This window comes from Eutrigla gurnardus, assembly GCF_963514095.1.
Source record: "Eutrigla gurnardus genome assembly, chromosome: 1".
Classification (NCBI taxonomy): domain Eukaryota; kingdom Metazoa; phylum Chordata; class Actinopteri; order Perciformes; family Triglidae; genus Eutrigla; species Eutrigla gurnardus.
The window spans coordinates 23,647,925-23,675,486 of record NC_139915.1 but is presented as its reverse complement, the minus strand read 5'-3'; the positions used below and the strand labels follow the sequence as shown (position 1 = coordinate 23,675,486).

At 41.5% G+C, this 27,562-nt stretch overlaps 1 protein-coding gene across 1 annotated transcript; it reads right to left on the bottom strand.

Annotated features, from left to right (window-relative positions):
• Positions 1–682: 682 nt before the first annotated feature.
• Positions 683–25,865, bottom strand: LOC311018094 (RNA polymerase II elongation factor ELL2-like). Its single transcript, XM_084016871.1, has 12 exons — positions 25,720–25,865; positions 25,062–25,109; positions 13,012–13,139; positions 11,738–11,901; positions 9,511–9,755; positions 8,219–8,343; positions 7,691–7,805; positions 5,963–6,446; positions 5,199–5,250; positions 4,649–4,820; positions 4,485–4,529; positions 683–3,421 (listed from the first exon to the last, which is right to left on the bottom strand). The coding sequence occupies exons 1-12, from the start codon at positions 25,855–25,857 to the stop codon at positions 3,311–3,313; spliced, it is 1,827 nt and encodes a 608-aa protein (XP_083872997.1). The 5' UTR covers positions 25,858–25,865; the 3' UTR covers positions 683–3,310.
• Between the last annotated feature and the right edge of the window lie 1,697 nt (positions 25,866–27,562).

Here is a 27,562-nt window from a genome sequence, read left to right as displayed (position 1 = left end):
ATGTTAAGACACTTTGGATAAGGGGGGGGGGGGGGGGGTCTGTCTCTACATGTCTGCGATGGACTGGCATCCTGTCCAGGGTGTACCCTGCCTTCGCCCAATGACAGCTGGGATCGGCTCCAGCACCCACGTGACCCTGAATACAGGATAAGGATGGATGGATGGGTTTGGGGCAATGCATATCCAATACAGTGTTGTTGGACCTCTGACAGCTGTGTGGAATTGAGGAAAAACAGTATAATATTGCACCTTTAAATAACTTGCCATCAGATGTTTTTTTAGTTTTTACAACATGGCAATCCAATATTTGTGTCATAAGAGAACCATAAGGCATTCATAAATGATCCACCTTTATAAAAGTAAATAAATATCAACTTATTAGAAAGCAGTACCATTGTGTAAACATTTGGTTCAGTTTGATATAGTTCATGTTATTTTGTGTCTGTAACTGAGTTTTGGGGTCTCATAATTATATGAGCTACTTTGTGAGACTAAAATTATTAATATAAGAGTCAATGAAGACAAACATCAAAGTCCAGTAGATTTGTGGATGAATGCACAGGCACAGCTGGACAATGTTGTGATTAAAGAAAACATGAATATGATGATCAATGCATGATGCACATTACCTGCAGAGAAAACTGCTTCACTTCAAAAGAGCAGGGCTCGAAACACAAGGAAATCACTTTGATGTTTTTATTCTTTTGAACTTTGCACAACAGGAAAAGAGAAAGTATACATTTATAAAATTCAGTTCATAATGCATACGCTGTTCTCTGACTCATCTGTGACAAAGAGGGGGCTTTCCCTTCAGTAGGTATGTAGTACATAAAAAAAAAACCTACTGCGTGGTACACACTGGTGCCTTGTAAATATTCAGCACCAGTTTAAAATAAACAAACAACAATAAGAACAAAAACACTTTATGAACTTTATGTAGCTTGTGATTAAGACTTGCACGGAAAAATAAAATCCATTTAGTGATTTTGGAAGAAATATTCCTTCTTCAAGAACAGTGACTCAGTCATCATACTCAATAATCCACAGATAATTATGGTCTCCATCAAACTCAATAACCCACAGATAATTATTCTCTTCAATCAACCATGCAACACTATTATACCTGCCACCTTCTAATGATTACCACCCACTACCTGAAAGTGAGTGAGTGCTTTTAAAAAAAAATGTTTGTGCTTGAAATATAGCAGAAATCACTGTAGACAGTCCAATCAAACTTCTCCATCAAAGCTGAGTTGGATGGGATGTCATTAGGAATATCAGCAGCAGTGTAAACCAAAGTGGTATTCCTAATGATAAAATACCTGACCATACATCTCAATGATGATTATGAAAAGTACCAGAAGGATTACAAATGCAACCAATGAGTGAGCTATGCAATCATAACCAATCAAATTAGGCATTAAACATTTCTGTACATTACGTTACAAAAGGTTTTCTTCAGAAAGTAAAATTCAAATATGTGTGAATGCTGCTGTTGGTGTTCGTTTGAGCAGTGAAATGGCTAAAAACAGGTGTAAATGTAACAGCTAACAGTAATATAAGGCAGATAACAGACGTGTGTGGATAATGACCATGTTCATATTGGCAGTTTGAAGATTTGTGTCCTAAAAAAGTGTACTCTTAAGGCTTGCGAGACATTAATTGCATGATAACATTCAGTACAAAAAAAAAAAAACTGTTACCACAAAGAACAATGACAATCAGCATGGAAATTTTACTACCCTTTTGTCCTACTTTCAGACTGGGTTTAGTGCAAAAAAAGAAAGAAAGAAAAAAAAAAAGATTATTAACTGGAAACTAAAGGATATAAACCCTCCAGATGAGTGTTTGAAATAGTACCACAATTGGTTGAGACGATCACATTCACTCTCCACAACCGGGTCAGACAGCGACAAAGCGGGTTAAGTGAATGTTTGATCTGCTCACAGTCTCTCTGAGCTGCTTGGACCAATCACACAAGACCAGACGCTTCAAGCTGAGGAGACCGACGACACGGCAGGAGGAGGAGGAGGAAGAAGAAGCGGGAGGAATGTGGCTTTAAAATAAATACATCAGTAGTTCTAAGAAAGAAAAGGGGGATAAAGACACTTCTTTCCAGTGGGTTAGAATACTTTAAACTAGATGTTGGGCCTGATTAATCAGTAATGGCTTTTGGGGAGGAATATCGTCCTTCCTCACCAAGTTATTGCAACAGCCGTCAAGGCCGAGCATTTTGGTCCCTTTCCCAGTTACTCCAAAAGAAAAAGGGATGTGGTGAATAAATACTTTAAACACAAGTGCATTTGGGATACAGCATATACCTTAATCTCAGCATGTTAAAACCTTTTGAATATTTTCATTTTTTTCCCATTGGAATCAGCTGCTTTCAAAATGTATTTGAATAATTTAAATGTAGTGTGCAATATGTCAGGACCATATGCTCCATTCATGAGCTCATCAGATGAATCCAAGGGAACAGCATGACCCCGCGGCTGTATTGCAAAAATATCTTCATTTTAATACATCACTTTATATATAATCTAAAATATTTTCTGTCAAAGGGTGAGGTTATTTCACTTGTTTCTTATACAAAATCAACTTCTTTTTAAGATTTGATTAAAAACCAGGTTTCAATATCTTGATGCCAATGCAGCAACTGCTTTAAAATAGTCTCTCTTCCAAATCAATGACTGGACTAAAAAGGGACAAGTGGAATGATCTCACACCATTAACATAAGAGATGAAGGCTGAATCTGAGATATAATGACTTCAAGCATTTCAGTTTCTTTGCAGTTACACTTCAACTGTGTATCATCAACGAGGCCACTTTAATAGGGAATTGGAAAGTACACTGCTTATTGAAGTCTTTAAATGTATAAAGAATGGAGCAATGTTTGACTAAACAGGTGTCAAAAAAGAAAGTGAATAAGTTAAAGTCGTACTTGCTACCTTTGACATATTCCCATTTCTTACCGGTTTTAACAACCTTGTAAAAAAACATTAGGGCAATTGTCTTTCATGGCAATTTGAGGTGCATATATGCTTTCCAAGATCTAATTTGTTGCCTCTCCCTCAGACATTTCAAATCAATAAGACATCTCTTAAGAAAGGAAATCTTCAAAACAAATAGTTACAAATACCAGAGTGAAATCTGCTACTGATTTAGATCATTGGTGCTCGTGGCACCATCCGTCTTCAGTTCCATTCAAAACCTTTTATATCACTCTCAAGTAAAAACCTACGTTTTTTATGCAAAGATCGGGGTTCAATATAAAAAAGGAAAAAAATGGATAAAAGGGCAGAGTCAGTGCTATGAGGAAGCCTGAGAGACATCATAGTCTATGATGAGCTGTTTGATGTAAGATAGTTTCTCATGGAGATATTCGCAGCGTTTCTTCTCTTCCCGGTAGCCTGGGAACTTCTACGGAGACAAGAGAAAGCTTTTTAAAAACACTTTTTCACACAAATTGGGATATTCCCTTATTCTCAACATGCAAATATACAGTTTGCCAAGTGAGGAATAGTGCAGGGCAATTGCAGAACTTCTCTTTACTGCTTTCAAAAGCATTTTAAACTAAAAGACCATCTTATGGTGGGATCACACCAGCCGCATTGGAAATCGTGATTATGACCTCAACGCACACCTGCACAGCTTCATGGCTGCATCTTAGATGGTTGCGATGTTATCAATACAGAAATATTAACGCCCGGCGAAAAACTCAAACGCAGCTCTGTCGTACATCCTGCTACAGCAGGTGCGTCTCCAGTACGGCATTTACCCTCGATGACTCACTCACAAGCTCTCAAGTTGTAAACAATACCAGCGTTGCTATTGCGGCGGGTAATTAAGAATACTTTAGGCTTCAATTCACTATTGACATTTTCCACCAGTCATAATCACCCACATATTCTGTCTTCACACTTTTAACAAGCTCATTTTTGAATCGTTTAATATAATTGCAGTTAAATAAGACTTCTTTACATAAAACTATCTTTCTGGCAGCTCACTGATGATGGGAGCAGATCTATGTGAGGGTTCAGCTATATGGCAACATGAAAAAGAAAGCCTACACTATTCAGATCTCTGTGTTCTCCAAGATCATGATGTATAGGACATGTTAAAACAAAGATTTTTATTTTTGTAATGCAGTGTACTGGGCACTGCCAGTTTAGACTCAAACAAACTGTCATGCTTCTGCCAAGTAGTCCTTGAGCAATATGTCTGGCATTTCAAGCAGCTGACAAGGACCGATTAAAAAGAACAGCTGTGTCAGCAGATGATTGGCGCTGTATACAGATATGCTTTGGCTTGTCTATATTTGGGATCTTGCTGAAAGTAATCATGGTTCCTGCTTCACTAACATGTAGGTCTCTAAACATCTTATGTTTTCCAGCACAGATGACTGCATAAAAAAAGAAAGAGAGAAAGGAGACAAAAAAAACCTGGAATAAAATAACTTTAACCATTTAAATGTTGGACCTACCTTTCGATACTTGTTGTACTTTTCTAGTATTTGGTCTTCCATTATCTAAATGGAACAAAACACATATAATTAAATTAAACCCTCCCACAAAAAAACATTAATTTAGCTTAGCATTCACTGCACACATGACATGTATGAGATCAGATCTGGTTGTGTTTATGTACCTTATACTCTTGCGTGCCTGGGGACAAGCTTTTGATCTTGGATCCTAGCTGAACAAACATGTGAGTTATTGTGGCGATCCGGGAGTGGAGGTCTTTGTATTCATCATACTCCGCAGAAAAATCCACCTGGTACTTCTCACGTTGCTCCAAACTCACAATGCTGCCGTATGTGCTACAAGAAGAAACAGACGATTACATTTGAACATTGTTTTGTTTCTTTTCTAAAAGAGGCTCAAACATTTCTCCTGTGCAGTACATCTTTTAGACACAAGATGGCAGCATAAGCATACAAATACAGGGGTACCCCATTCATTGCCATAGGAGACAATACTTTATTGTCTTGGATTTATGTTTCAGTAGAACAAGTTTAATAAGAAAGAAATTAATTCCCTTTTGTGGAAAAAAAGTGTTAAAAATGGGATGGTGCCGATTGTTACATGTTAGCACCCACTGCTTGTTATCTGGAGTAACAGGGTCATGACATTCCTGTTCATATAAATAAATAGCACTACAGGTAAATAAAGTATGTATATAACTTATTTCCACTCACAGTACATAATCTGGCTTCTCCTCAGAGGCCACAGCATTTATGATGTCAGGATCTGAAATAAAGGCACAGGATGAGTCAATTCAGTCATCTACCAGGTATTTTGCCACTGTCTGAATGTTAAGCCATGTGTTTTTGTTTTGCAAAACGCAGCATGAGTGTGTGTGTGTGTGTGTGTGTGTGTGTGTGTGTGTGTGTGTGTGTGTTTGTGTGTTCCCGCCTCTGTGCAGACTAGCTAAGAGCTTGTGGGTATCAGGAGAGCAGTCAGCTTAGAGACCCAAAGCATTGCCCAGGCTGTTGTTGAGTCAATCAGCCACAGAACACACTGAGGACCCAAGAGAATGAGCTTAAGGGAGCAGACACAGTCATCCTTATGAGATAATACTGTGTAAATGCACCAGTGGACCGTCGGGCAAACGGTCGCTCAGAGAGAGACCTCTGGTCATCAACTTAAAAGTCTGTGTGATTAACCTGTTATCTTTTAGGCAAATATAGAGGAGAGACAGCAGTGATTTTGTGTTTTTGCTGAAGATGTAATATTCAACAAACATAGTCGTAGAATTAAGTGATGTCGCTGAAATCTCCTCAAAGTCAGAATGCCAAAGTCAAAATAGAGGAAAGAGCTTGTCATGAAATATAAAATGTGGATAAAATCTATCAACACTCCTCTTTGTCACTGTGCTGGGTTTCAGCATGTAATCAAACTCAATAAGAGAAATGGTAATATCAGTCACACAAAAAGTCTACATAAAAAAAAAGAGCCTTACTGTCAAGTTTGTCCGGGTTCTGCTTGAGATCAGGACTTGTCTCCAACCATTCACTGCTCTTGTTGTCTTTTAACCTCTCTCGCTCCTTGTCTTTGTGCTTTTTAGATTTCTTCTTCTTGTGCTGGCTGCTGGTGAGCTGCTGGTGAGCGCAGTCTGAGTCACCCAGTGGTGACTGGTGGCTGCTTACTTTGGGTTCTTGCTCTCTGCCCTCTGAGACAAGCGTGTCAGAGATTCTAGACAGTTTGTCCATCAAAGGAAAGCCCTCGTGGCCCCCTGGTAAGCCATCTTGGTTACCAGTTTGGTTACTTGTCCGTTGAAACTCAGTCTTTGTGTGGAAACTGGGGTTGAGGGGAGGAGCTGCAATGTTGTGTCCCTTATTGTTTAAGAGTCCGTTAATCGTGGGCTGCTGTTGCAACCTCTGATCTGCAAGTCTTTGTCTCTTCACAGCTAGCCTTTCCAATGAGTCCAAAGGCACGGGCCGTTTCTGGAAGAAGGAAAAAGACAGAAAATCAACCTTAATATTTACTTACATACCGTAGATGACCATTTAGTAGCCCGGGCGTTTAATATGCTAAATCGACTTGGAGCCCAGGCGTTTATAAGAACCAGGCGCGTATTTGCAACAGGCTACAATTTATTTTTGCAATGAGCAGCACCAGACCATCATGCAAAGAACAAGGAGCTCACCATAGCACCATAGCACCACTGGAACAAAACTACTTTTTCCCCCCGACGCATCTTTATTGACATCAGACAATAAATACAAAGACAGTTTGTCTGTGTTACCGCGACACAGGGAGCTGATCAGAGCAGTGTTATGAATGATAACGGAAGGGGGGGTCGATCGCGGTAATTTCAACACTGTACATTAGCGCATTTATCTATATCCCTATATCCCTCAGTCTAGCGCGCCTGTGTTTGTGTGTCTGTGTGTGCGCGCGCCTGCATGCAAGAGAGAGAGCGAGAGGAGGGGCTGACTGACAGAAGAGGTGAGAGCCGGTGAAGTGCTGTTAAAAAAAAAAAACTTTTGTTTTCTGTGCAAGACTATGGTAAACACTTAATCGCCCGGGCGTTTAATTGAACCGGCGTTTATTATGCCAAATGAGGTCGGACCCCGGCGGCTATTAGAGCACAGGCGCGTATTTGCACGCGGGCGATTATTTGGTCATCTACGGTAACCAAAGAAACAACCAAGCTTGCGCAACCTTTACGAACTGATTCCACCTGTAGAATGTAAAAATCAGCAGTCATCAAGCTAAAGACAATGTATAATATATACTTATACTAACATAGAGTATCATACAAACACTGCTAAAACAGAATGGTCATTTTTACCTTATGTATCACTGTGTACTTCTGTGAAAAGTTGATGCGACTAAAGATCATTCCTTGACCAGTACATATACAATTTTGTCAACTAATCAATTAGTCGATTTAATCAGCACATCTGTAAAACCGAGTTCATCCACAAAGAATCACACAAAAGCACCACCAGAGATGTGCCAGTAACTCAACTAAAGAAATCTCAGTCAACTAAGAACAAAGTGGCCAATTAGTAACTGATCGACTAAGAGGGTTCAGCCAGCGGCTACACTAATCAATAATGTGTCTGGACATTATGCTGGAAAGCTTCTGTGTTATGGAAAGGTAAACTGATGAATGGCAAACAAACAGGTCACTTTCACATCTTTAAAGTTTACTGGAAAATACATTATAAGGGCCATTTACCACTGCAGGGTTTTTGGCTGTGCTGTGCTGTATTGGCGTATTCTCTGAGGTCTTCAGCATTGACACATTTGCTGGAAGATTCCTAGACTGGTGGCTGAAGTGAGGTTGCAACTTCCTGTCAAACAGAAAGAAACAATAAGACAATTTGCAGGTGAGACAAAAATAATATTTAGACTTTATATTGTTACTGTCGTCACTTCAAAGTTATGTGGATTTACAGGAGAACGAACAACGTTGAGCTTGAACATTCTTGGTTTCCATTTGTCGATCAGCAATTGTATAGAAATGTGTGGGACTGAGAGAAGAAGATGTGGCAAAATATGACAGATAACAAATGAGTGACACTGCTTGTGTACAGAAGCTGTTGTTTTTATGTCCAATATTACTTTGTTTGTTGACAACAAGCAACGCCTAGCCCCCTCCTGGACATAATGAAAATTGAAGAGCCACTTGTTTGTACGCCTCAAGTCACAGACTAGACTGTACAATGTTTGTTGTAACAGCAGAGATGGCGTGCCTCTGACCCACCTGGCCAGCAGCCTGCTGATCAGCTGCCTCTCCTCATCGCTGTAGCCCGGCCAGTCCCTCTGCACATGCTTGTAGAAGTCATCCCTCAGCAGGTAGCTGCTGTCCTTGGGATTCACTTTTGCCACCTAAAATACAACAAAGCGCACACTGTTACTTTCAACTCCCATTAAAGTCTTTCATTTATTTGTTTAACTACATTTCTTAAAACATTACTCTGTTGCTTTGATGGTATCTTATATTAAGTTAATTAATGTCCAGGGATGTGTTACAGGTGATTAAGAATCCAGTCCAGAATTTAAAACATACATGGCATCAAAATGTCTTGATTTAAATGTCTAATAATATTCACATTTTTATTAGTCCAACTTGTCACCCATCACATCTGGGCCGGTTCCAAATCAGGATAATTCAACTATCACTATTACCAGAAACTATATTTATGTCTGTAAGTGAATCAGTAACATGGTCACTAGCTGGCTCATCCACATTCCTGAAAAGCAAAACGCCTTTTCTGAGATTCTGTTCCCAACTGAGAGTCTCGGGCTTTAACCTCCCCTATAATCTCATCAGACTTTCTCAGAGGACATCTATCTTTCTGGGGGCCTGACAGAGCAGCCCGCCCCGCTGCAAACACAATCTCTGCAGAGACAATTACAGCATCGACCTAATTACACACATGCACGGACGCGAAACACCACATGCATGCACGCACATCAACAGTAAAAAACACACGCACAAACCGATGCTGGCAGAACAAACACACAAACATCATTTAGTCAAAAATGTACACAGGAAAGTCACAAAGTAAACGTTTCTAAATTGGATCAACAACGAATGGACAGCTGTCAAAATGCCAAAATGCAGTATTATTTTTATGTTTGGAAAATGGAAAGGGTGATTTAAATTATATTAAATGTTGTTGTTGTTTTTTTTTTACAAAGTGTTAATGACTGGCTGCTATTTATATACATGTAGGCAGTTTGCAAATGTGTGAGTCAAATGTGTCCACAATGTTTTCTTAGATGTGTACAAGACTGTAAAATTGTTCAAACCTCTGTGTGCAAACCAATTATGTATGCATTTCAGTGTGTACACACACACACACACACACACACACACACACACACACACACACACACACACACACACACACACACACACACACACACACACACACACACACACACACACACACACACACACACACACACACACACACACACACACACACACACACACACACACACACACACACACACACACACACACACACACACACACTTTCTGCGTACCTCCTCTAGTAAAGCACCCAGCTCGGCCTTGTCCTTGGGGCCGGCTCTTTCTCTTTCCAGCCACAGCAGCAGCTCTGGTTTTCTGTAGGGTTTGAGAGCTAAGAGGTGGATGATGCGCTCCCTCAAGGGCTTCTGGGTAGGCGTGGTCACACCGCTATTTCTACGGTTGTTAGCAGACTGCTTATGTAAGCTGCTGTCTGATGCAGACAGAGGAGTTGGCCTCTTGTGGATCTTCACACATTTACCTGAACAAGAGAAAAAGACATATTTATGAGTGACAGACATACAGTGCAATCCTAAGTCACATCTGTCTTACATCACCCCCCCATGTCCTACACAAAACCAGCGGGATAAAAAACACTATTTGTTGCTATGCCACAAAAAATCTTTGCCTTCAAAATTGTCTCAGTAAATCATAAGAAAAATGATCTCAGGAATGTCCTGCCATTTAAAGACACTTAAGCCCAAGTTCATAGGAACTGACGTGTATGCCCAGAGCAAGGAAACTCTGCAAAAGGACCTCAATGAAACGTGTCATGCAAGCTTTAATAAATAAAGCATTTCAAGGAGGTCAAACAAAAGCAGAGATTTAACAGATGAGAGTTAAAGGCAGCCAGATTTTGCAACTCTTACCACTGCTTCTTCCAAGTGTGAACGGACTCTCAATTGGTTGGCTTGACTAATGGGGTTACATTTATTAAAATGTCCTCTGCTAATCTTGATCTCTCTAGTTTCGCACGTGCATACTGTCCGGCGGTTATTTGTCTTCAGGCGTAAATACCCCATTGATCATTGCTGACGTCTCTGCTGCAGACAGACGGGGCAGTGAAAGCTATCTCTCTGTGCTAATCCCATTACAGGTTAATCTGTGCTTGGAAGGTCAGAGTGGGGTAGAGCTACAGGGAAAGAAGGCTTTCCTTTGAACAGCAAAAGTATGTCCTGCCAGGTGATAATAACTCATGGCCACCACTCTACTAGCAGCCATTAATCCTGATAAAACGACACTGAATTATGTGATGATTATGTATGTATGCTCTACAGGTTTTGGCATGGCCGATAATATGCAGTGTCTGTGAGCACCTCTTGAGGCTGAAAGAGGACCATAGACTGCAGTTATTAAATGTTTCCCTATGACCGTTTATGTTGCCAAGTGATCTTCGCCTGATGTTGCACAACACTCACAGTCTAAATTTGGTCTAAACCACCCAGAGTTTCATCTTCCCGGAGCTCCTGCACTGACACGTGGGTCCAGAATCATGCCAAGAAGCAATATTGCATAACAACGGCAAAGGTTGGGGAACAGAAAAAAAAGAGGAAAAAAAAAGCAACATGCCAGTTCATGTCTCTAACCTCATATTATTAATGATTAAGATCTAAGGAAACACACACATAAACACGCACACTGTGTGAAATGAATTATCAGCCATAATTCAAATTGTCACCTGTGAATTTCGGCTTTGCAGTTTCATGGCAACCATCTAGGTAACCTTTTTTTTTAATTCAAAGGTTTTGATACGTTTGCAACAACGGGGAGACATTTCTGTTGAGGGTGTGGCACCACACTGCAGGAGAGTTGTGTTGTTGCTAAAGGAAATAAAATAGTTACAACCCTATGGAGCCAATAAAGCCAAGTTTTTAAAAGATGCACCCCACATGACTTCTTCTTCTTAAAAAAAAAATGCACTTATCATTAACTGGAATAATCTGGCTTTGAATCTTTAAACTTCTACATCTGAAATGATGGTTGAATTTAGATGCTACTGACTTTTTCCAGTACAAAACGTACATTTTGCCAACATTCTTCAAAGCCAGATGTAGAGGTGACGCTAAAAAGGACTTAACTACAACTGACAATCAAAGGTTAGAAAAATGGTACAAAATAATAAATATAAGAGACAAACATTGGCATTTAGTCGTATTTGTATAACCGAAAAATATGGCCTGCACATCTGGTTTCACTGCACATCAAAATAGGAAAATATCTGGTTTTCAGCTTAAAGCGATGAATACGGAACCATTCTCTCATGTGAAGCACATATTCTGATGTTATTATTGGTGCTTTTAAAATGTCTATTTTTGTTTTTGTATGACATCACTATATCCACATTCCATTTGCTGATCCGTCTCCAAGCTCAAAGCTGTTTGGCCTCTTGCCATGGAAATCTGCAGATGTATCATCCTCTGATCTATTGTTTTTGCTCCGCAGAGACCTCGGGTCTATTCTTACTAGGATGTGTGGCTCCGGGTTTGATCTCAATGGCAGAGCGGCTCCAGCTGTCCTTCTCCACCTGAGACATCCTCTCACGGGTCATCTGGTAGGAGTCGTCGGTGGCACACACTGTGATCTTGTCCTGGATGATGCCTTGACCTTCCAGTTGCTCACGCCCCTCACTGCAAAACAAAAAATAAAAACGGAGCCATTGGACCACAGGGCTTCCTGCTGGCAGTACAGTAAACACTGTAACGACATAGGCCTATAAGCTATCTTGGAACTGCATACCAACGTGGACCCAATGCAGAATAAAGTGGCTTTGTGGTGAGAGCTGGCCATGACAGGTCTGTGGTTATGTATGTTATGTCACACACTAGATATAGCTCTGCAGTCCGCTTCATGTGAGAAAGCCAGATATCCTGGTTCAAAGCAGGACAGAGCCTGTGGAAAACCACCAGGATTAGCTCAGCTCCTGCCAGCTTGCAAAACAAAGATCATCTTGGACAAAAGTAAAAAAGTTACTCAATCCATGAACCTGGCCTGGATTATTGCTGTAAATGTAACAAAGGATTTACTGTAATGCCAAATTCATTTTTTTCCATATTTAAAAAAACAGGAGCCGTACCCATTTAATCCCATATTCATTTTCACAATGGATTTTAAAAGTGACCGACCATGGATAATTTCTCCTCTTTATCCTCTAAATATTAAAAAGCATATGTGAGGGCCGAGCGAGCAGGACCTTGCCCTCATACTGTTACGCTGTTTGTCTTGGCTCCAGCAGCTGACTGGAGCCACAATGACTTTTGAGTTCAGACCACAGTTAGCCGTCTGGCAGCAGGAGGCAGCAACAGAGCATAACCCTCACTTTCCAAGCGTATCTGCTCCATAAACAAGGCAGCACAGGTCTCAGTAATGAAAGGGTCAGCCCAGAAATATACAGGAAATTACAATTGCCCTATCCTGTGTACAGCAAGCAGTGAGCAAACTGTCTCTCATGAAGCCCTCAAAGACGTGAGAACGCGGCGAGCAGAAAGACGGACGACCTATGGAGATGACAAAATAGATTTTGTCTGTGGTCACACAAATCTAAAATTGTTGCAGAAAAAAATTTGCCTCTGCCGATCTATGTGTAAAAAAAAAAAGAGACTCCGGCGGAGTTTCTCCTGGAGCTTAAGACAGGATGGTGAATCAGAATGAAAGTACAGTTTATGGATAAACAAAGAAGAAGTCAATTAAAATGTACTTCATTTGCACTTTAGTGCAAGGACATTAAGTATTCTGCATACCTTGAAACGTATTGATGGATGCAGTCAAAGCTTGCTTGAGGTTGGTCTTTGCTGTCGCTGGATAAGTAGAAGGAAAAGACACGAGGAGCAGAAGGTGACTCTGGTGTGGGAGCTGGGATCTTGATGTACTGTGTGGAGAAGAACAGAAGACTTTTAGATGAAGTCAGATTCAAGTAAAACCAAACAGGCCAACAAACAACAAATAAAACATACAAAACAGCCGTCACTTGTGTGGCAGATCTTCCTGTCTGTTTTTATGAGGCTTTTATCTATATAAACGGGTTACGTGTATATATGTGTCCACAATAAAAAAATAACTGAAGAGAAGGGTTATATTGTTGCAAAAGTCTGATACAAGCCAGTCATTTTAACTGGCCAGTGTTTTCCTAAGACTTGAGTTCATGCATCTTTTGTTATCTTTTAATCTGTCAACTTATTGTAGGGAAAAGCAATTATCTACTCAGCAGCATTGCGGGGACAAACTCTGCTGCCAAATGCATTGTAGCCAAGAGCACAGTGCCGTCCAAATGCAAGGTTTTTGCAATCAACATAAATCAATAAAGTTTTCTCTTTTTACAACTTAACAGCCCACTGCAAAGACTAGACTCTGACAAATGTAGCTAAAAGGGTTGTGAAGAAATAGTTCTCCATAAAATAACACTAAATCTAAAATCCTGCTGGCATTAACTAGATGCTGCTCTGGTGAATGGAACAAACAGCCCTCAGTAGTGGGTCTACACTATAATACACAATACACACTTAGCTTGTAAGAAAGGGTCACATGGCCTTTCAAATTTAACCAATTCATCCTCTCAGGAGCATGAATGTACTTAAAAAATTGAATTGCAATTAGATTATGATTATATATTGTGTGCCCATCTTATATTCTGGCAAGTTTGCAAAAAACATGTTTCTAAAATGCAAAAGGATTCATCCTCTGGGGAACATGGATGTGGGAAGAAAGAACATGCACAACCTGATCACACACACACACACACACACACACACACACACACACACACACACACACACACACACACACACACACACACACACACACACACACACACACACACACACACACACACACACACACACACACACACACACACACACACACACACACACAGATCTAGAGTGAGACTTTGTGCCGCTCTGTAACTTTAAATAAATCTCCTTGGGTAAACAGTGTTTTTAAGAGTCCGCTCCACTGAGGCGTCCATGAGGTCTCCTGGCAGACTCAGTGGAGCGCAGCAGAGCCAAGGCTGCAACCTCCAGGGCAGACAAATGCACACACGAACACGCAGAGACATATAATAACAGTTCAGGCAAAACGAGGATCAGAAAAAAAAAAAGTACGAATCTACACTGATTTGACCACTGAAAAAAAAGCAAGATGTAATTGCACGTTTGTGAAAGTGAATTCTGAAATACTTCCCGACTTCACTGGTATTTTCATTTAGCTTTATGGGAGAATGTGCAATACACTAAAGCGGCACTACGGGAGTTTTAGGGGGCACATGAGTATGAGAGAAACGGACAGAGAGACTCCGGCTTGTCAGGAACTACAGTAAATATTGTAAGTTAAATCTCAGGGTGAAAGGGCCTCATGCAGAGGAGATCCACACTGTATTCTTCAGGTCAGGAGTTACCCAGCAATCCCATTCTTCATGCTGCAGGCAGCTGTGCCATCTTTTATGAGGAGTGGGAAGCAGCGTTAAAGGTCTCATGGGGGATTTCTTTCTCCTGTTGTATCCCTCTGTTCCTACATGATGCCAACTCACACAGTCAACCATGTCACCTGTGTCCTGGGACACTGGCAGAAGCTACAGGGGCTGGGCAGTATGAGCTCAAATTTACTGTATACAGTATTCAATTTGACTGTATACAGTATTCAATATTCAACATTGAAGAGTAAAAATATCTCACAGTTTTTTTGAAGACATCAAACACTCATGTTATTTTTGTAATTTATAGCAACACCTGTTGCCATGCGCAGTCTGCAGATAATTGTGTTGTGTGTGACATCTGAACCAAACGCTGTCGAAACCATGGATGAAGGGACGTCTAACATCGTTTACTAGCACGCAAATGTGATTTTTCTCAGTATAGTGAGGCTCAAGCATTTTTCTGGGCCCGTCACTGACAATTCACATTTGTACTGTTTAACCTGCAGCCAGTTGCAGTGATGCTGGTGTTCATTTTGATCCTTTTCTCTGAATTCATATCATGTACTGTACTGCGTCTCTACCGGTGTATCAGTGTCCAGGTGTAAACATATCCCAACAGGAAACAATTCTCAGCCTGTTCCATTCAAGTGATTACAGTCATTTTTAATTTCATTTACATTTAATTTTTGAGAAATGTCATCACTCATGATGAATCTGATTTTTTTTTTTAAAACTGGCAATTAAGGAATAAAAAAAAAAGAAAAAAGATTTTGGTGTGTCAAATTTGCATTAGATTCAGTGTTTAACTTCACGTATTAGAAATCGTCGGGTAAATGGGTTGCCATTCAATTACTACTTATAAAAAGGTAACATACACTAAACACGGCGATATGAGGCAACAATGTTTTAAAAACAAAGTAGTGAACTCAATATGAACTAATGAGTTTGCAAATGCGGCACGGCCCACATTTAGCAGGGAGGCCCTTTGCTTCTGTGTTGTCCTTAAAAGTCGCATCAGATGTTTGGACATAAGTGTGCAACAAATCAACACAGACGTTGGTGCTATGCTCTTATCAGCCCTCTGCATGTGTCTATACACGCAGGCTTTCACCACAGGAATTTATACAAACGATGCACGGCTGAGTCCCGATAGCACTGGAAGATACAGACCAGCTTGCTCATAGGGTGTGTGGCGTTACTTAGCTCGGGATTTTGCAATATTTCCCTGCGTATCCCTTCAAGGGTGCACGCTTACAGCCTGTAGGCTAATGTTGATTGTTTGTAAGAGATAGAGGTCTGATAACATGTGATAACTCACCAGAGGGATTATTTCTCACCATTTTTGTTAACATTTCACAAGATGAAAAAAGGACTTAATGACCATCTGGCCATGCCCATTCATTACATAGTAATAAAGCTGAAAGGCTTACTATTTAAACAACCAATGTGGTGCCACAAATAAAGATGGTGGCTTATATACAAATGTCACAGTGTAATTCCTTCATCTTTGGCAGTCCATTTTACAGCTAACTTGAGCCGCCAGATGGTTTGTTTTGCACAGAACCATCCGTAAAGCCGCCATTGGCAACAGGTGATTGGGTAATCCAGTCATCAGTATAGGATATGATAACCCATTCCACTGCAGCATCTTCCCTAACCTCTTTGAGAGCCATTATTGTTGTTTTTAATGAGCAATCGCTTCTGTGTGTCATCTCGCACACACCTAATCCAGTAGCGCCTAACAGTAGGCTGATTGGGCCTTGCTCCGGCATACCGCACACAAGCGCATTATTTGAAGCCTGACAAGGTGAATTTTTTCATGTCATACGTGATCTCTGATCTTGTGACACGGCGAGATCTCACTGCCTTGCAAAGTAACCTTAGACCTACAAACGATATCTCTCTTCTCCGATTGTGACACTAGTTGTGAAACCGGGTAAACAGCTGGTAGTCAGAGCTTGAGACACCCCCTGTACGCATGCAGGTACACAGGTATAAATTAGCGACTTGCTTGTAAACATAGCGGAGGATTAAGCGAGGATGTGTCCATGTGGAGGCCCACTGTTTGCCAAATGGCATTGCCTTGAATACAGCTTGTTTCGCTGGCCCCAAGTAGGACAAAAGAAATTATGCATGTTTCAATTATTTATGAGGCAAAAATGCCAAATCATCACTCACTCCAACTTCTGAATTGAAAAGAGAATTTATTGCCTTTCAAAAACATTTGTTATGTAATTTTAAGGTAGGTAGGCAGGGCTCCAGACTAACTTTTTCCTTGGGTGCACTGGTGCGCCTAACTTTTTAATTTGGGTGCACCAGCACATATTTTAGGTGCACCCAAATTACAATATTACATTTTCAGCGTCAGTTCACATTGTTGAGGGTATTTTGGGCCATCTCTGTGTCTGAGGACATGTCCACGGTAGGTGGTAGGCCTACATCGGAATTAGGAGCGGGGGCAGGTGTAGCTACAGAAGCCAATGCTGTGGGGTCTTCGCCGTGCAATTCATCGCCGAGGACAGGAGCAGGTGCAAGGGGCACCGCAGCATTTTTTTTCACGAAAAATGAATCGATTGATCTCCGCATTGTGTAGGACAGACTATAGCTTATTTTGGCTATCCTCTTTTTTTTTTTTTTTTACAAAAAGGCTTGCTTAAAAGGAATGTGGTGAAGGTTTAGCATATACATATAAAGAAAGGGGTATAGCGGCTACACAGCGGGGTCTCCCGTCTTCACTCTTTGCGCATAGGTTCGTTAAGCATGCCTGTCTGAATTTGTACATAAAAACATGCCACAAGCTGACAAATAATAATAATAATAATAATAATCATTTTCATGTTGGGCAAATGGCCAAAAAAAAAAATATTTTTTTTTTTAAGTGGGCGCACCAGTGCGCCCACGTAAAATATCTGGTCGCACTACCCCGATTTCTGGGCGCACGTGCGCCCAAATTAGGCGCACTCTGGAGCCCTGGTAGGTCTAGGTTATGATGTGCTGGTCATTCACACAAGAAATTAAAAGAGGTCAAATTGACCATCGGATCAGTAGTTGCTTATCTCCATAACAACCGAAGAGGAACATATCTAAGGCTGAGGTCGGTGTCTATGTGGCTGTTGTATTGAGAAAGTACAATTTCCGAAAATTAAAAGGTTAACTGTCTACCTGGCAAATGCTGCTGATGTGGAATACTACAGACAGACGTTGAAGAGCCATGCTGCTCGTTTTGAATTCCACTTCAAGTGAGATCCAACTTTCAACATTAAGTTTGTTTCCTGGGAGGTATTTGCAACAGTAGAAAGGTTACGTGTGGCTGAGTAATCTCGACACTTGGCATTTCACAGGAAATGAGTACGGGGCCAATCTGTAAAAATGTAAGAACTCAACAAAAGTTCTTTTAAGCTGCATTATTTTTTGTCGGAGCTGGAAATCCTGTGAGATCACACATCCCTATTTGAGGATGCCTGGAAGAGATGCAGATGTAAAGCACTTCAAGGCGAAAATTAATGTTAATGTTTGTTGAAGCAAAATCCAAAGTGCCACGAGGAGATCCTCCTCCACAGTAACAATCATTTCTGGACTGTGTTCACTGGATTCATACATCACATCCAGGAGCACTGGCTGGCATTAATACAGTGGTGGCTGCTCGTATGACTCTCTGCGGGCAGACTTAAAGACCCCTGCTATGCAAACTACGAGGAGGACTCTCGTTCCCAGCTGCTGGGGCCCGCACCAAAGCCTGGTGCATTCTCCCGAGAGGCACACATGGCAATTCAAACACACAGAGAGGCACATTACAAAAGACTTGGCACTTAAAGACTCCAACTGACCATGAATAATTAAATATTTATTGTCTTCCTTTCAAGTAAAAATATTCAGGGAATCTGTGGCTTGCTTCTGATCTTTGCATTAAGCAAAAAAAAAAGAAGAAAAAGAAAAGAGGAGCAACAAAACAAGCATAAAAGAAGTTACCAAGATGGGTAAGTTCAAACAAACTTGCTAGCAGTTTAAAAAAATGAATATAAACCCAAAAATATTGCCCCACGGTGACTTATGACCTCAGTAATGCTCAGTGACACAGAGAGGCCAAATAGCAAACCTTCGAGAAGTGTGTTTCGACATATAATATATTCTTTTAACCCAAATCATGGCTCAAATCATTGACCCCAAGGCCAACCGGTCTTATTCCCGGACTTACCTCCGTCACTCTTCACATTTCCCCATTCTCATTCTAATCAACTAGGACAGTGTTGTCCTGTGCACCCTTTTCAACATTTCCTCCTCTGCCTTTGTCAACAGAAAATACCAAACCTTTCCCATTTTTGTTCTACGCCCCATTCTGTGCCATCAATCTCTCTTGAAGGCGTTCCTCTTGGCGTACTCCCGTGTGTCCATCTGTTTTCAAGCTTTCACAACTTTTTTTGCTCCGATTCACCCGTTTGACTGGTTTCTGTGTGTCGGACAGAATTTCCGCCAACATCAGTCTTAAGAGCGAGGAAACTGACCTGAAGGCTTATTCTACGTTCAGATATCAGCGCTGCGCATAAACATACAAGAAAATCCAATAGAGGTAATGAAATGTTGGTGTCATCAAGTTTACAGGAGAGAGATGTCAATCAAACACAGGACTGTGAGCCTTATTGAGTCTATACTGACTGAACTGAAGACGACACTCCCTCCATTTCACACGCGTACAAATCAGCACACGTTCATTACCCTAGGCCTCTGACAATTTTGGTCATGTTCTTGTTACATTAATCATGCTGGAAAACAGGAACAAATGTGAGGAAATGTAAACTCTTCACCGCGTCAGCGAGAATGCAGCAGCAGTTTACACATTTGGTGAGTCTGGCTGCGCTTAAACCAGATCTACTAGTATGTACGGTGATATCTGCGATTGTGTGTACTTACACTTAATTCTGCAACTGTGTGCAGGCATATGGGTGTGTGTTTCCATGGATTTCTGAAAGACTGCAGTATTCGTAACACAAAATTGGAATCTTTTCTATCTGAATTTATTGAAAGTACTGAGATTACAAATAGTATGTTTTCATCTTAATCCTTGGACACATTAGTGATTCCATTTCCCCCCTGACCTCCCCAATAATTCAAGATTACGCTAGTTTTATGAAGGCTGAGTGGTAACCTACAGGAAACATCAGCATATAAATATAAAAACAGAAACTCAGTTGTCTTTGATGTTTATCCAATTTAAAAAAATGTATACCATTACTAACAACTTCTTTGTATTTGCCTCACTCTGACCTCTGACATTTAATTAAAGCACCAGAAAGCAGTCTCAACATGCCACAATAAATAGAGGTTGCCGATTGCAACCAACTGAATCTTACTCAACAGTAAGTCCGTACGATTCATTTTATATATCATCTCATATTACACATTCATCATTTATTATTCTTCTGTTAATATTTTGGTAAGTTGTTTGTCTTCTGATCTTTCTCTTTCTCATTGCTGTTTTAGGGACGTGCATGCCTGCTGTGATAACTCACGACTTTCGGTAGTCTATAATAATAATAATATGATAAAATAATACGCATCAGATTTTAAATTAAAAAAACAAACAAACAAATATCTTACGTTTTGACACAATAACAAGTATGTAGGGCGACAGTATCTCAATGAGCTTCAGTTCACTGTCGCCCGCCATAAATGTCTCCACACGCTGAAGACGCAGGACGGGAGAGGCTCATTTTCCTGTCTTTATCAAACTATAAAGTCGATTGGACAAAAACTGTGAGAGACTGCTGTCGGTGCACAGGGCTTATGTTTCCTGCTAGCTTTTGGTTGAATGTGGGGTCTGGGTGTAGATCTCATGCAGCCTATTGTTTCCACATCCTCTGCAGCCTGAGTAATGGCCTTCTGAAAACAGGCTGTCTTTTGTTCTGGCCTCCTCGGCTCCAGAGTGGGATGCCATGGCACTGCTTCCCCTTTCTGGTTGATAGGAGGAGAGGGAGGAGGTGCAGGAGGAGGAGGAGGGAGTGAAACCTGTCGCCACCACCTCTGTCTGTTATCAGCAGGAGGCAAGTTACTCTGGGGCCTGGTGCTAATGCAAACTCTCTGCATGTGTGTGTGTGAGTGTGTTAATCCGGCGTGAGCAAAGAAGGGCTCAGCTCCAGCTCCTCTCACCAGGGTGTAATCAGCATTACTGCCACTCATAAGGCCGAGGAGGGAGAAAAAGGCCAAAGTCTAGCTATCAGCCAAACATCTCCGCCACTGGAGACGCACACAATGAGAGACACACGCTCAGACAGTCGGCCAGCCACCACCCTCATCTTCACTAAACACTACATCTCATCATCTCATCACAAACAAAGGGGACGAATTATTCCCAGGGCCACAAGTTGACACACGCCATTTAAAAGAAGGGTCCCCTCCACAATGGAGGGCAGCGATACAAAACACAATGTGTGTCTGTGTGTCTCTGGCTGGGTGGGTGAGCAAGGGACTGAAGGGGGGGGGGGGGAGCAGCAGCGAAGGAGAAGGATATACAAAGAGTGGAACTCAAGATTTTGCATGTTTTCATGTGTGTTTGTGATCCCCACAGTCAGTGATCGAGTCAATGCATCGGAGCTACGTCGTGCATTCTCTCTAGCTGTGTGCCACATGCTGGCACTGGGTGATTAATGTGGCTGCCTTTAGTGGGAGACAGTGCATGTAATCAAGCCCCAGCCTGTAATCGCCTTCCACTCCTTTTCATTCGCAATTTCACAGAGGGACAGAGCTACTGCCATAACTGGAAGCTCCAGTGTTTTGGGGGGAGAGAAGGTTGGGAATGAAGGAGGAGGAGGTGGAGGATAGGGGTGCTGTGCTACAAGCATCCCCCGAGGTTTCCCCCTCCGATGCCAAGAACGATACGTCTCTGGCAGGTGCCTGAGGGCCAAACTGTCAACTTCAACAAATTGTGGGTCACTGTGTCTGACGATAGACCCCTCCTTCTCTCCTCCCAAGCTAGTTGGGTTCTTCCACAAATCGCAGGGTTTCCACACATACAGGGGCATACCATGACACATATGTGTGTGTGTGTGTGTGGGGGGGGGGGGGGGGGGGGGGGGGGGGTGGACAAGTGCCCTTTTATGCCTCATTAGCTCACGGTGTAGATTTTCACATCAGGGAATTAGACGGGACACGTTCCTCAGCTAGCCTAGATGTGCTCCGTATCTCCAATCTGCTACATCGGACAGAGAGCACATTTTCCGAGAGCTGCTGCTGGATCTCAGAGGGCTGCTTGTCTGTGCCTTACGCACACACACACGTTCGCTAAATAAATATGTAATCCAGTCGGTGCACAAGTTTTTCATTCTTGGCTTTTTAGAGAGAGTAGCGAGCTATAACTACCAGTGTTTACACCATCATAATCGCTCAAAAATTGCCCGCTTTGTTGGCGCACGCAGATTAACCTGATCTCATTTATATCAAGTGACACAACAAGTCCAGTATACAGAAGAGATTACTGAAATGCAGTGACAGCTCTTCTGCAATAGGAACATGCTTAAATTACCAACATTTAATCCATATGTGTACGTAAAATTTTATGTCTAAATAATTTACCCAAGTCATGCAGCATTTTTACAGTCATATTTTTACAGCGTCATATTGTAGACAAGTAGATAAGTCATTTCTACTGCAATGTATACAGTAACAATGGGTAACAGTGTTTCCTATCTTTGAAAAAACCCACATATGTCAGATTACAGTCTAGACTTCAAACTTTGGTCATGGGTAAATGACTGAATGTTTTATGATGGAAGATGTTTTCAGTGGTCTCCATTTTAGTCTCCGCTCCATTAGCTCCACAGCAGGGGGGTTTCTATCGTGTTGGGCACAAACAAACCCTGAGGGCAGGCCACAACACATCTGGGCTGACTGTACTCGATTCAATTTGGGTGATCCAAATAGGGTGACAACACGCAGCCTGCATTCCCCCGCTCATTGTTATTCAAATCAGAGGAGACAACACACAATCAGAGGGGGACTCTGGGGATCTCAGCATAGGCAGCGTACACACACACACACACACACACACACACACACACACACACACACACACACACACACACACACACACACACACACACACACACACACACACACACAAGGCCACTACACTCAAAAACAGGCACATTAAAAAGCAAGTGCCAAAAATGCCCTCTCTCTTTCATACACACAGACAAACCAAACAAACAAACACACCACACACACAGAGGGTGCTCAGGGGATCCACTCGCTCCTGCCAGGCTAAAGACTGCTGCACAATGGCCAGAGGGGGCAGGACAGGAAAAGAGGAGGTGGGACATGAATAAATCATGCCTTTAGGCCACACAGGGCACAGCGTAAACACACACATAAAAAAAAAACAACCAGCCACACCAACGTCATAGCAAACAAATGCAAGCATTTAATGCATATAAATCCACGCACGCATGTGCAGTATGCAGTACGTCATTCACACACCACTGCGGTGTGCTCTCTCTCTCTTTCATTATACACACATACACAGAAAACCTGGGACTCCAACCTGGGAATGGGCTGCGGAAATTAGCAGGGCAGAGTTCATGTCATCTGCCGAGCTATTACTAAATCAAAAAACTGTGCCGACGCAAAACACATTCATACCAAAAAAAAAACACATTCATGAGTGTCTGAGTCACAGACACGGAAAGCTAATGCAAACTGAAGTCATGATGCCTCACGCTGTAATCAAGAGCATTATGGCTCCTGTAATTACCTCTAAACATTCATTTGGCTCATAACTTTAGCGCTCAGTGCCAAATACAGGGAGCGGTGTGAAATTCTCTCAGCCATTACAGTGACAGCAGTGTTGGAAAGATGGACTGTCGTGGTGTCAAACCTCAGATACGGGCCCAGGTCTCACTCCGGTCACCAAACACGTATCCATACAGTGCTACAAATGATCTCACTAGCATGAAACCTTGTCGGGCAATAAAATACCATGTAATCAATGTAAACTAGATTGACGTGTGTCCATTTAATCCTTCATTCAATCATTTCTCTAATAAATTGGGAATAAACGCAATCATAAAGTCAAGTTTTATGTCCGACTACGTTGCAACACAGACTTAGTGCCGCAGCTTAGTGTGTGAGCCGTGAAGCCGTGGATTGGATTTGCAGCTTTTCTTCTAATTTAATGACAAATATTCCTGTCAGGGCCCCGTGCCTTTCCAGTTTGAAACTACAGAGTTAGAAAGAAAAAAAATAGCAGCTGACCAACTGACCTCTGACCTCCACCCTGAGCAAAGACGATGATAGTGTGGCAGCTTCTGCAGAAGCCACTTTGGAGACAGAAACTCCCCAGATTAATTAGAAAGCCCCACCCACCAGATGATAATAATAGTAACCATCATTACTACACATCATTACAGGAAGTAAAAATGAATTTGACTTTCCTCAATCCCTCAAGGAAGGAATAAAGATTTCTGTGAAACCATCATTTTGGTCAAACTGCTTCAAATTCAGCGGGAGCAACACACACTTTGAGACCACAAACACCACTTACAGGTTTAATCCAGTCTGTTAGCCACACAAGACCCCTTACAAAACTCACCAACTCATTTTGCCATGACAGGAAGGGGGTTGCAACCCTTTTCAACCAGCCCGTGCAATTAGAAATGACTTAAAAGTAGAGTGTTCCCCAAGGACACAGCTGCTCCTGACTTTAGTCAAAACACCATAGTTCAGGCTAGATACTGCAGATTATTAATCTGTTTCAAGAGCACGACAGTATTATGCGATTGTCTCAAGTGTGTTTCAGCGCATACACCATACGAAGTGCATTTCCAAAATTGAGGACAAGGTGGTACAAAAAGTTAATCCCCGTCACTGAAGGCTCCTCATTTGATTTACGATAACTCCACTGCAGACACTGCAGACTCTGACTCCCTCTGAGTGTGTGCACACGTCGTCATCGTCGTCCCCCCACCCCATATCCCCATTCACCACCACCACCACCGTCCCATCCTTTTCCCAGTACCGCTCACTGACCTAACAAAGCCTCTCCACAGTCACCAGCCTGACCCAGTAACCTGCATGCCTCCTATCTGCTGGAGACGTGCAGCAATAAGCTCCCATCTGAGCGCTTCCACTAATGCAGTGTGGTGGGCCGAGTGAGTCAACATCAATGTGTGACGAACAAAAGCCCCTTTGAGGCTGTAGAATTTAAGAAAATATTAGGCACACGTTCTTGTTAATGTCACAGTGATATATAGCCATCCATTTAAATAGAAGAATATGGCTTGGTTTAAAAAGTGACGTGCAATTGTAATTGCTTGCTTTTTATTACCAAGATCACTTTGTAAAATAATAATAATAATAATAATAATAATAATAATAATAATAACAACTTACCCCTTGGTTTCCTTTGAAGCAAATTGATGGTTCACTTGGTAAAGAGATCTGAAAGACAGAAGCATTTATTGTGACATAGTTGCACACATTCAGAGAGCTCTGTGATCTAAAATTAGCCCAGTAAACAAAACTCATGCTGCGCGTTTATGGATATGTTAATTAAAGTTACACAATCAAAAAAAGAGAGAATGTCAGTGTGCTGTTAATGGTAACCACTGGAGCTAATTATGAGCTTATCCAACTTGTCAATTAACTTGGCAGACTTCGGGGCTCGCCGCTTTACTTTGAAGCACAAGGAAGGTTTCCCAGCAAACAGCTGACGGGCTCGTCTTTCCCGACAATCACAGGGTTCAGAGCTGGTATGCTACTCAGCGATGGAGCCAACTGATTCGGAGGTGACTGTGAACTAGTTTCTCAATTATTTATTTATAGCCAAACAAAATACCTCAATTAAAAAAATAAATAGAAGAAGATAGCCTATTAAAAAACAAGCAATTCAATAAAACACGACAGTGAAACAATTTAAAAACAAAACAAAAAGCTCAGCTCAACTTTAGTAAGAGTGAATTCATCTCCAGACACGCGCGCACTAAACAAACACCGTACGCGCGCGCGCATACACAGACACACGCAGAGAGAGATGAGAGAAAAGGTATACCTTGAGTTTTTGGTAAGCCTCCAGCGCTCTGATAGCCGTGTCCGTGAGCTTGACATGGTACAGCGTGCTGTTGGTGCTGTTTTTGTTAGTTTTTCCACAGGAGAGCCCGTATTGCTGCTCCTGCCTGAGCGAAGCCATCGCTGGCTTTTCTCTCTGCCCCGCAATTAAAGCTGCTTTTCCTCTTGGGCTCGACACTCTCCCTGCAACGTCACAATGTGGGCGGGGCCACGGCGACGACGGCACCGTGAACTGTGCTGTGTTATGTTCACATTTGTTTCTTGGTTTGTCCCAACACAAATTATAAGATTTTATTTATTATCATTAGGTTTCAATAAATAGGCTACCAGAGGTCAAATGACTTTGTGTTATGTCGAAAAAGCTGAAGACAAACCCCATTGTGCTGTTCCTCTGAGCTCTGCAGAGCATTTTAGCATCACTCAACTCATTCGAGTGTTTAGGCTCATCTCACTAATGTTATCAGCTTCATTTCCAGCAGCAGTTTTCAATGAAAAAAGTGCTAAAAGCAGGCAGACAAATTTAATGTTAAAGTGAAGTAGCATTTAGAAGCTAAATAAATTTTTCTCAGGGGAGACCAAAACATAGCTGAAGTTACATTTGTCAGGTAGATGGAGGCCTGCCATGTATCTGAATCTCCTGAATGCAATGTGATGCAAGTAAACACAAGCATGCTGAGAAATGTGTCACCGCATTGTGCAGGCTCTATTACATAATGACAAGCCAACTAGGTTAGGAATTACCCAGCAAGCTGATCAACATTTTTTAATAAATAGCCGTGTATGGTAAATGTGCCAGTCACAATAAATGTGCCAGCTTGTGTGTTTAATGATAAGCCAACACATAATTGGATCATGATTTATTAAGGAAACAAGACGAGGCTTGGCAAGCTCTGTCAGCCTAAAATGTTGCCTGTTAGTGAGATACTTTATATCTTACCTAATTCACAGCACAAGAGTAACACTGCTCGCTGTGAATATTACTCTCTCAAGTATGATGGGATTATTTTTTCACATTAACTAAATTAAAATGATAAAAACTGTAGGTTGGGCAGGTTTACGTGCTAACCATTTTTAATACACTGTGGATCCATGATCAGTAAAAGTAATTAAATGAAGATTAAAAAAAATGTATTCTGCAGAAAGCGATATAGCTTAATATGTGTGCTGTGCCAAGACATCTATCCAATTCATAAAACAGTGTGCATTAGCTGAATTGAAAATCAAAAAGCTTATATTTGGGAAACATCTTCTCTGGACGCCTGCAACATTTTTATCGGATGTTGAAGAAGTTTCTTAGTAGATTTTAAAGTGTCCAATGAATCGCTTTGAGCTTTGTTTGTCACTCAGTCAAGGATATTTACTGCCACAGGCCACACTGCCTGTAAACCTTATAAAATGGTGCCTTCGGGGGAAAAGAAAGACATTATTAAAACGTAGTTTTAACAGTGTTAGAAGTCTCATTGGGTACACTAAATGTCAAAGGTCAAAGTTCATTGTGTAGGACTGGCGATGATACAAGCATCCTTGTAGTTAGTGCTTATGGGAGCAGCCATAATGTGAATATTTAAATAAACATATAATTACTACTAATGTCTATTGTGTTGGGACTTTTTGAATCAAGTACTAAAGTGTGTGGCAAACCACAAGAGGCACTAAAAAAAAGACAAAAGGAAAAAGAAAACCAAGTGACACTTGTGGGTCCGTTTGCAAATAATCCTTAACGCCAAAGATGCTTATCCTGAGGAGTTAATGGGCTTAGTATCGTCATTTTTGACAGTCTGTCCAACCTTCATTTCACTGGTTGGTTGAGGCCCAACAGTAAGCCA

Bases quoted from the DNA above. Each gene is read 5' to 3' on its own strand.
- LOC311018094 (XM_084016871.1), bottom strand. From the start codon at position 25,857: ATGGCTTCGCTCAGGCAGGAGCAGCAATACGGGCTCTCCTGTGGAAAA. The intron at 25,110-25,719 runs GTATACCTTTTC...TCTGTCTTTCAG, and splicing joins AGGCTTACCAAAAACTCAAG to ATCTCTTTACCAAGTGAACC. The intron at 3,422-4,484 runs GTAGGTCCAACA...TTGTCTCCGTAG, and splicing joins AGTACAACAAGTATCGAAAG to AAGTTCCCAGGCTACCGGGA.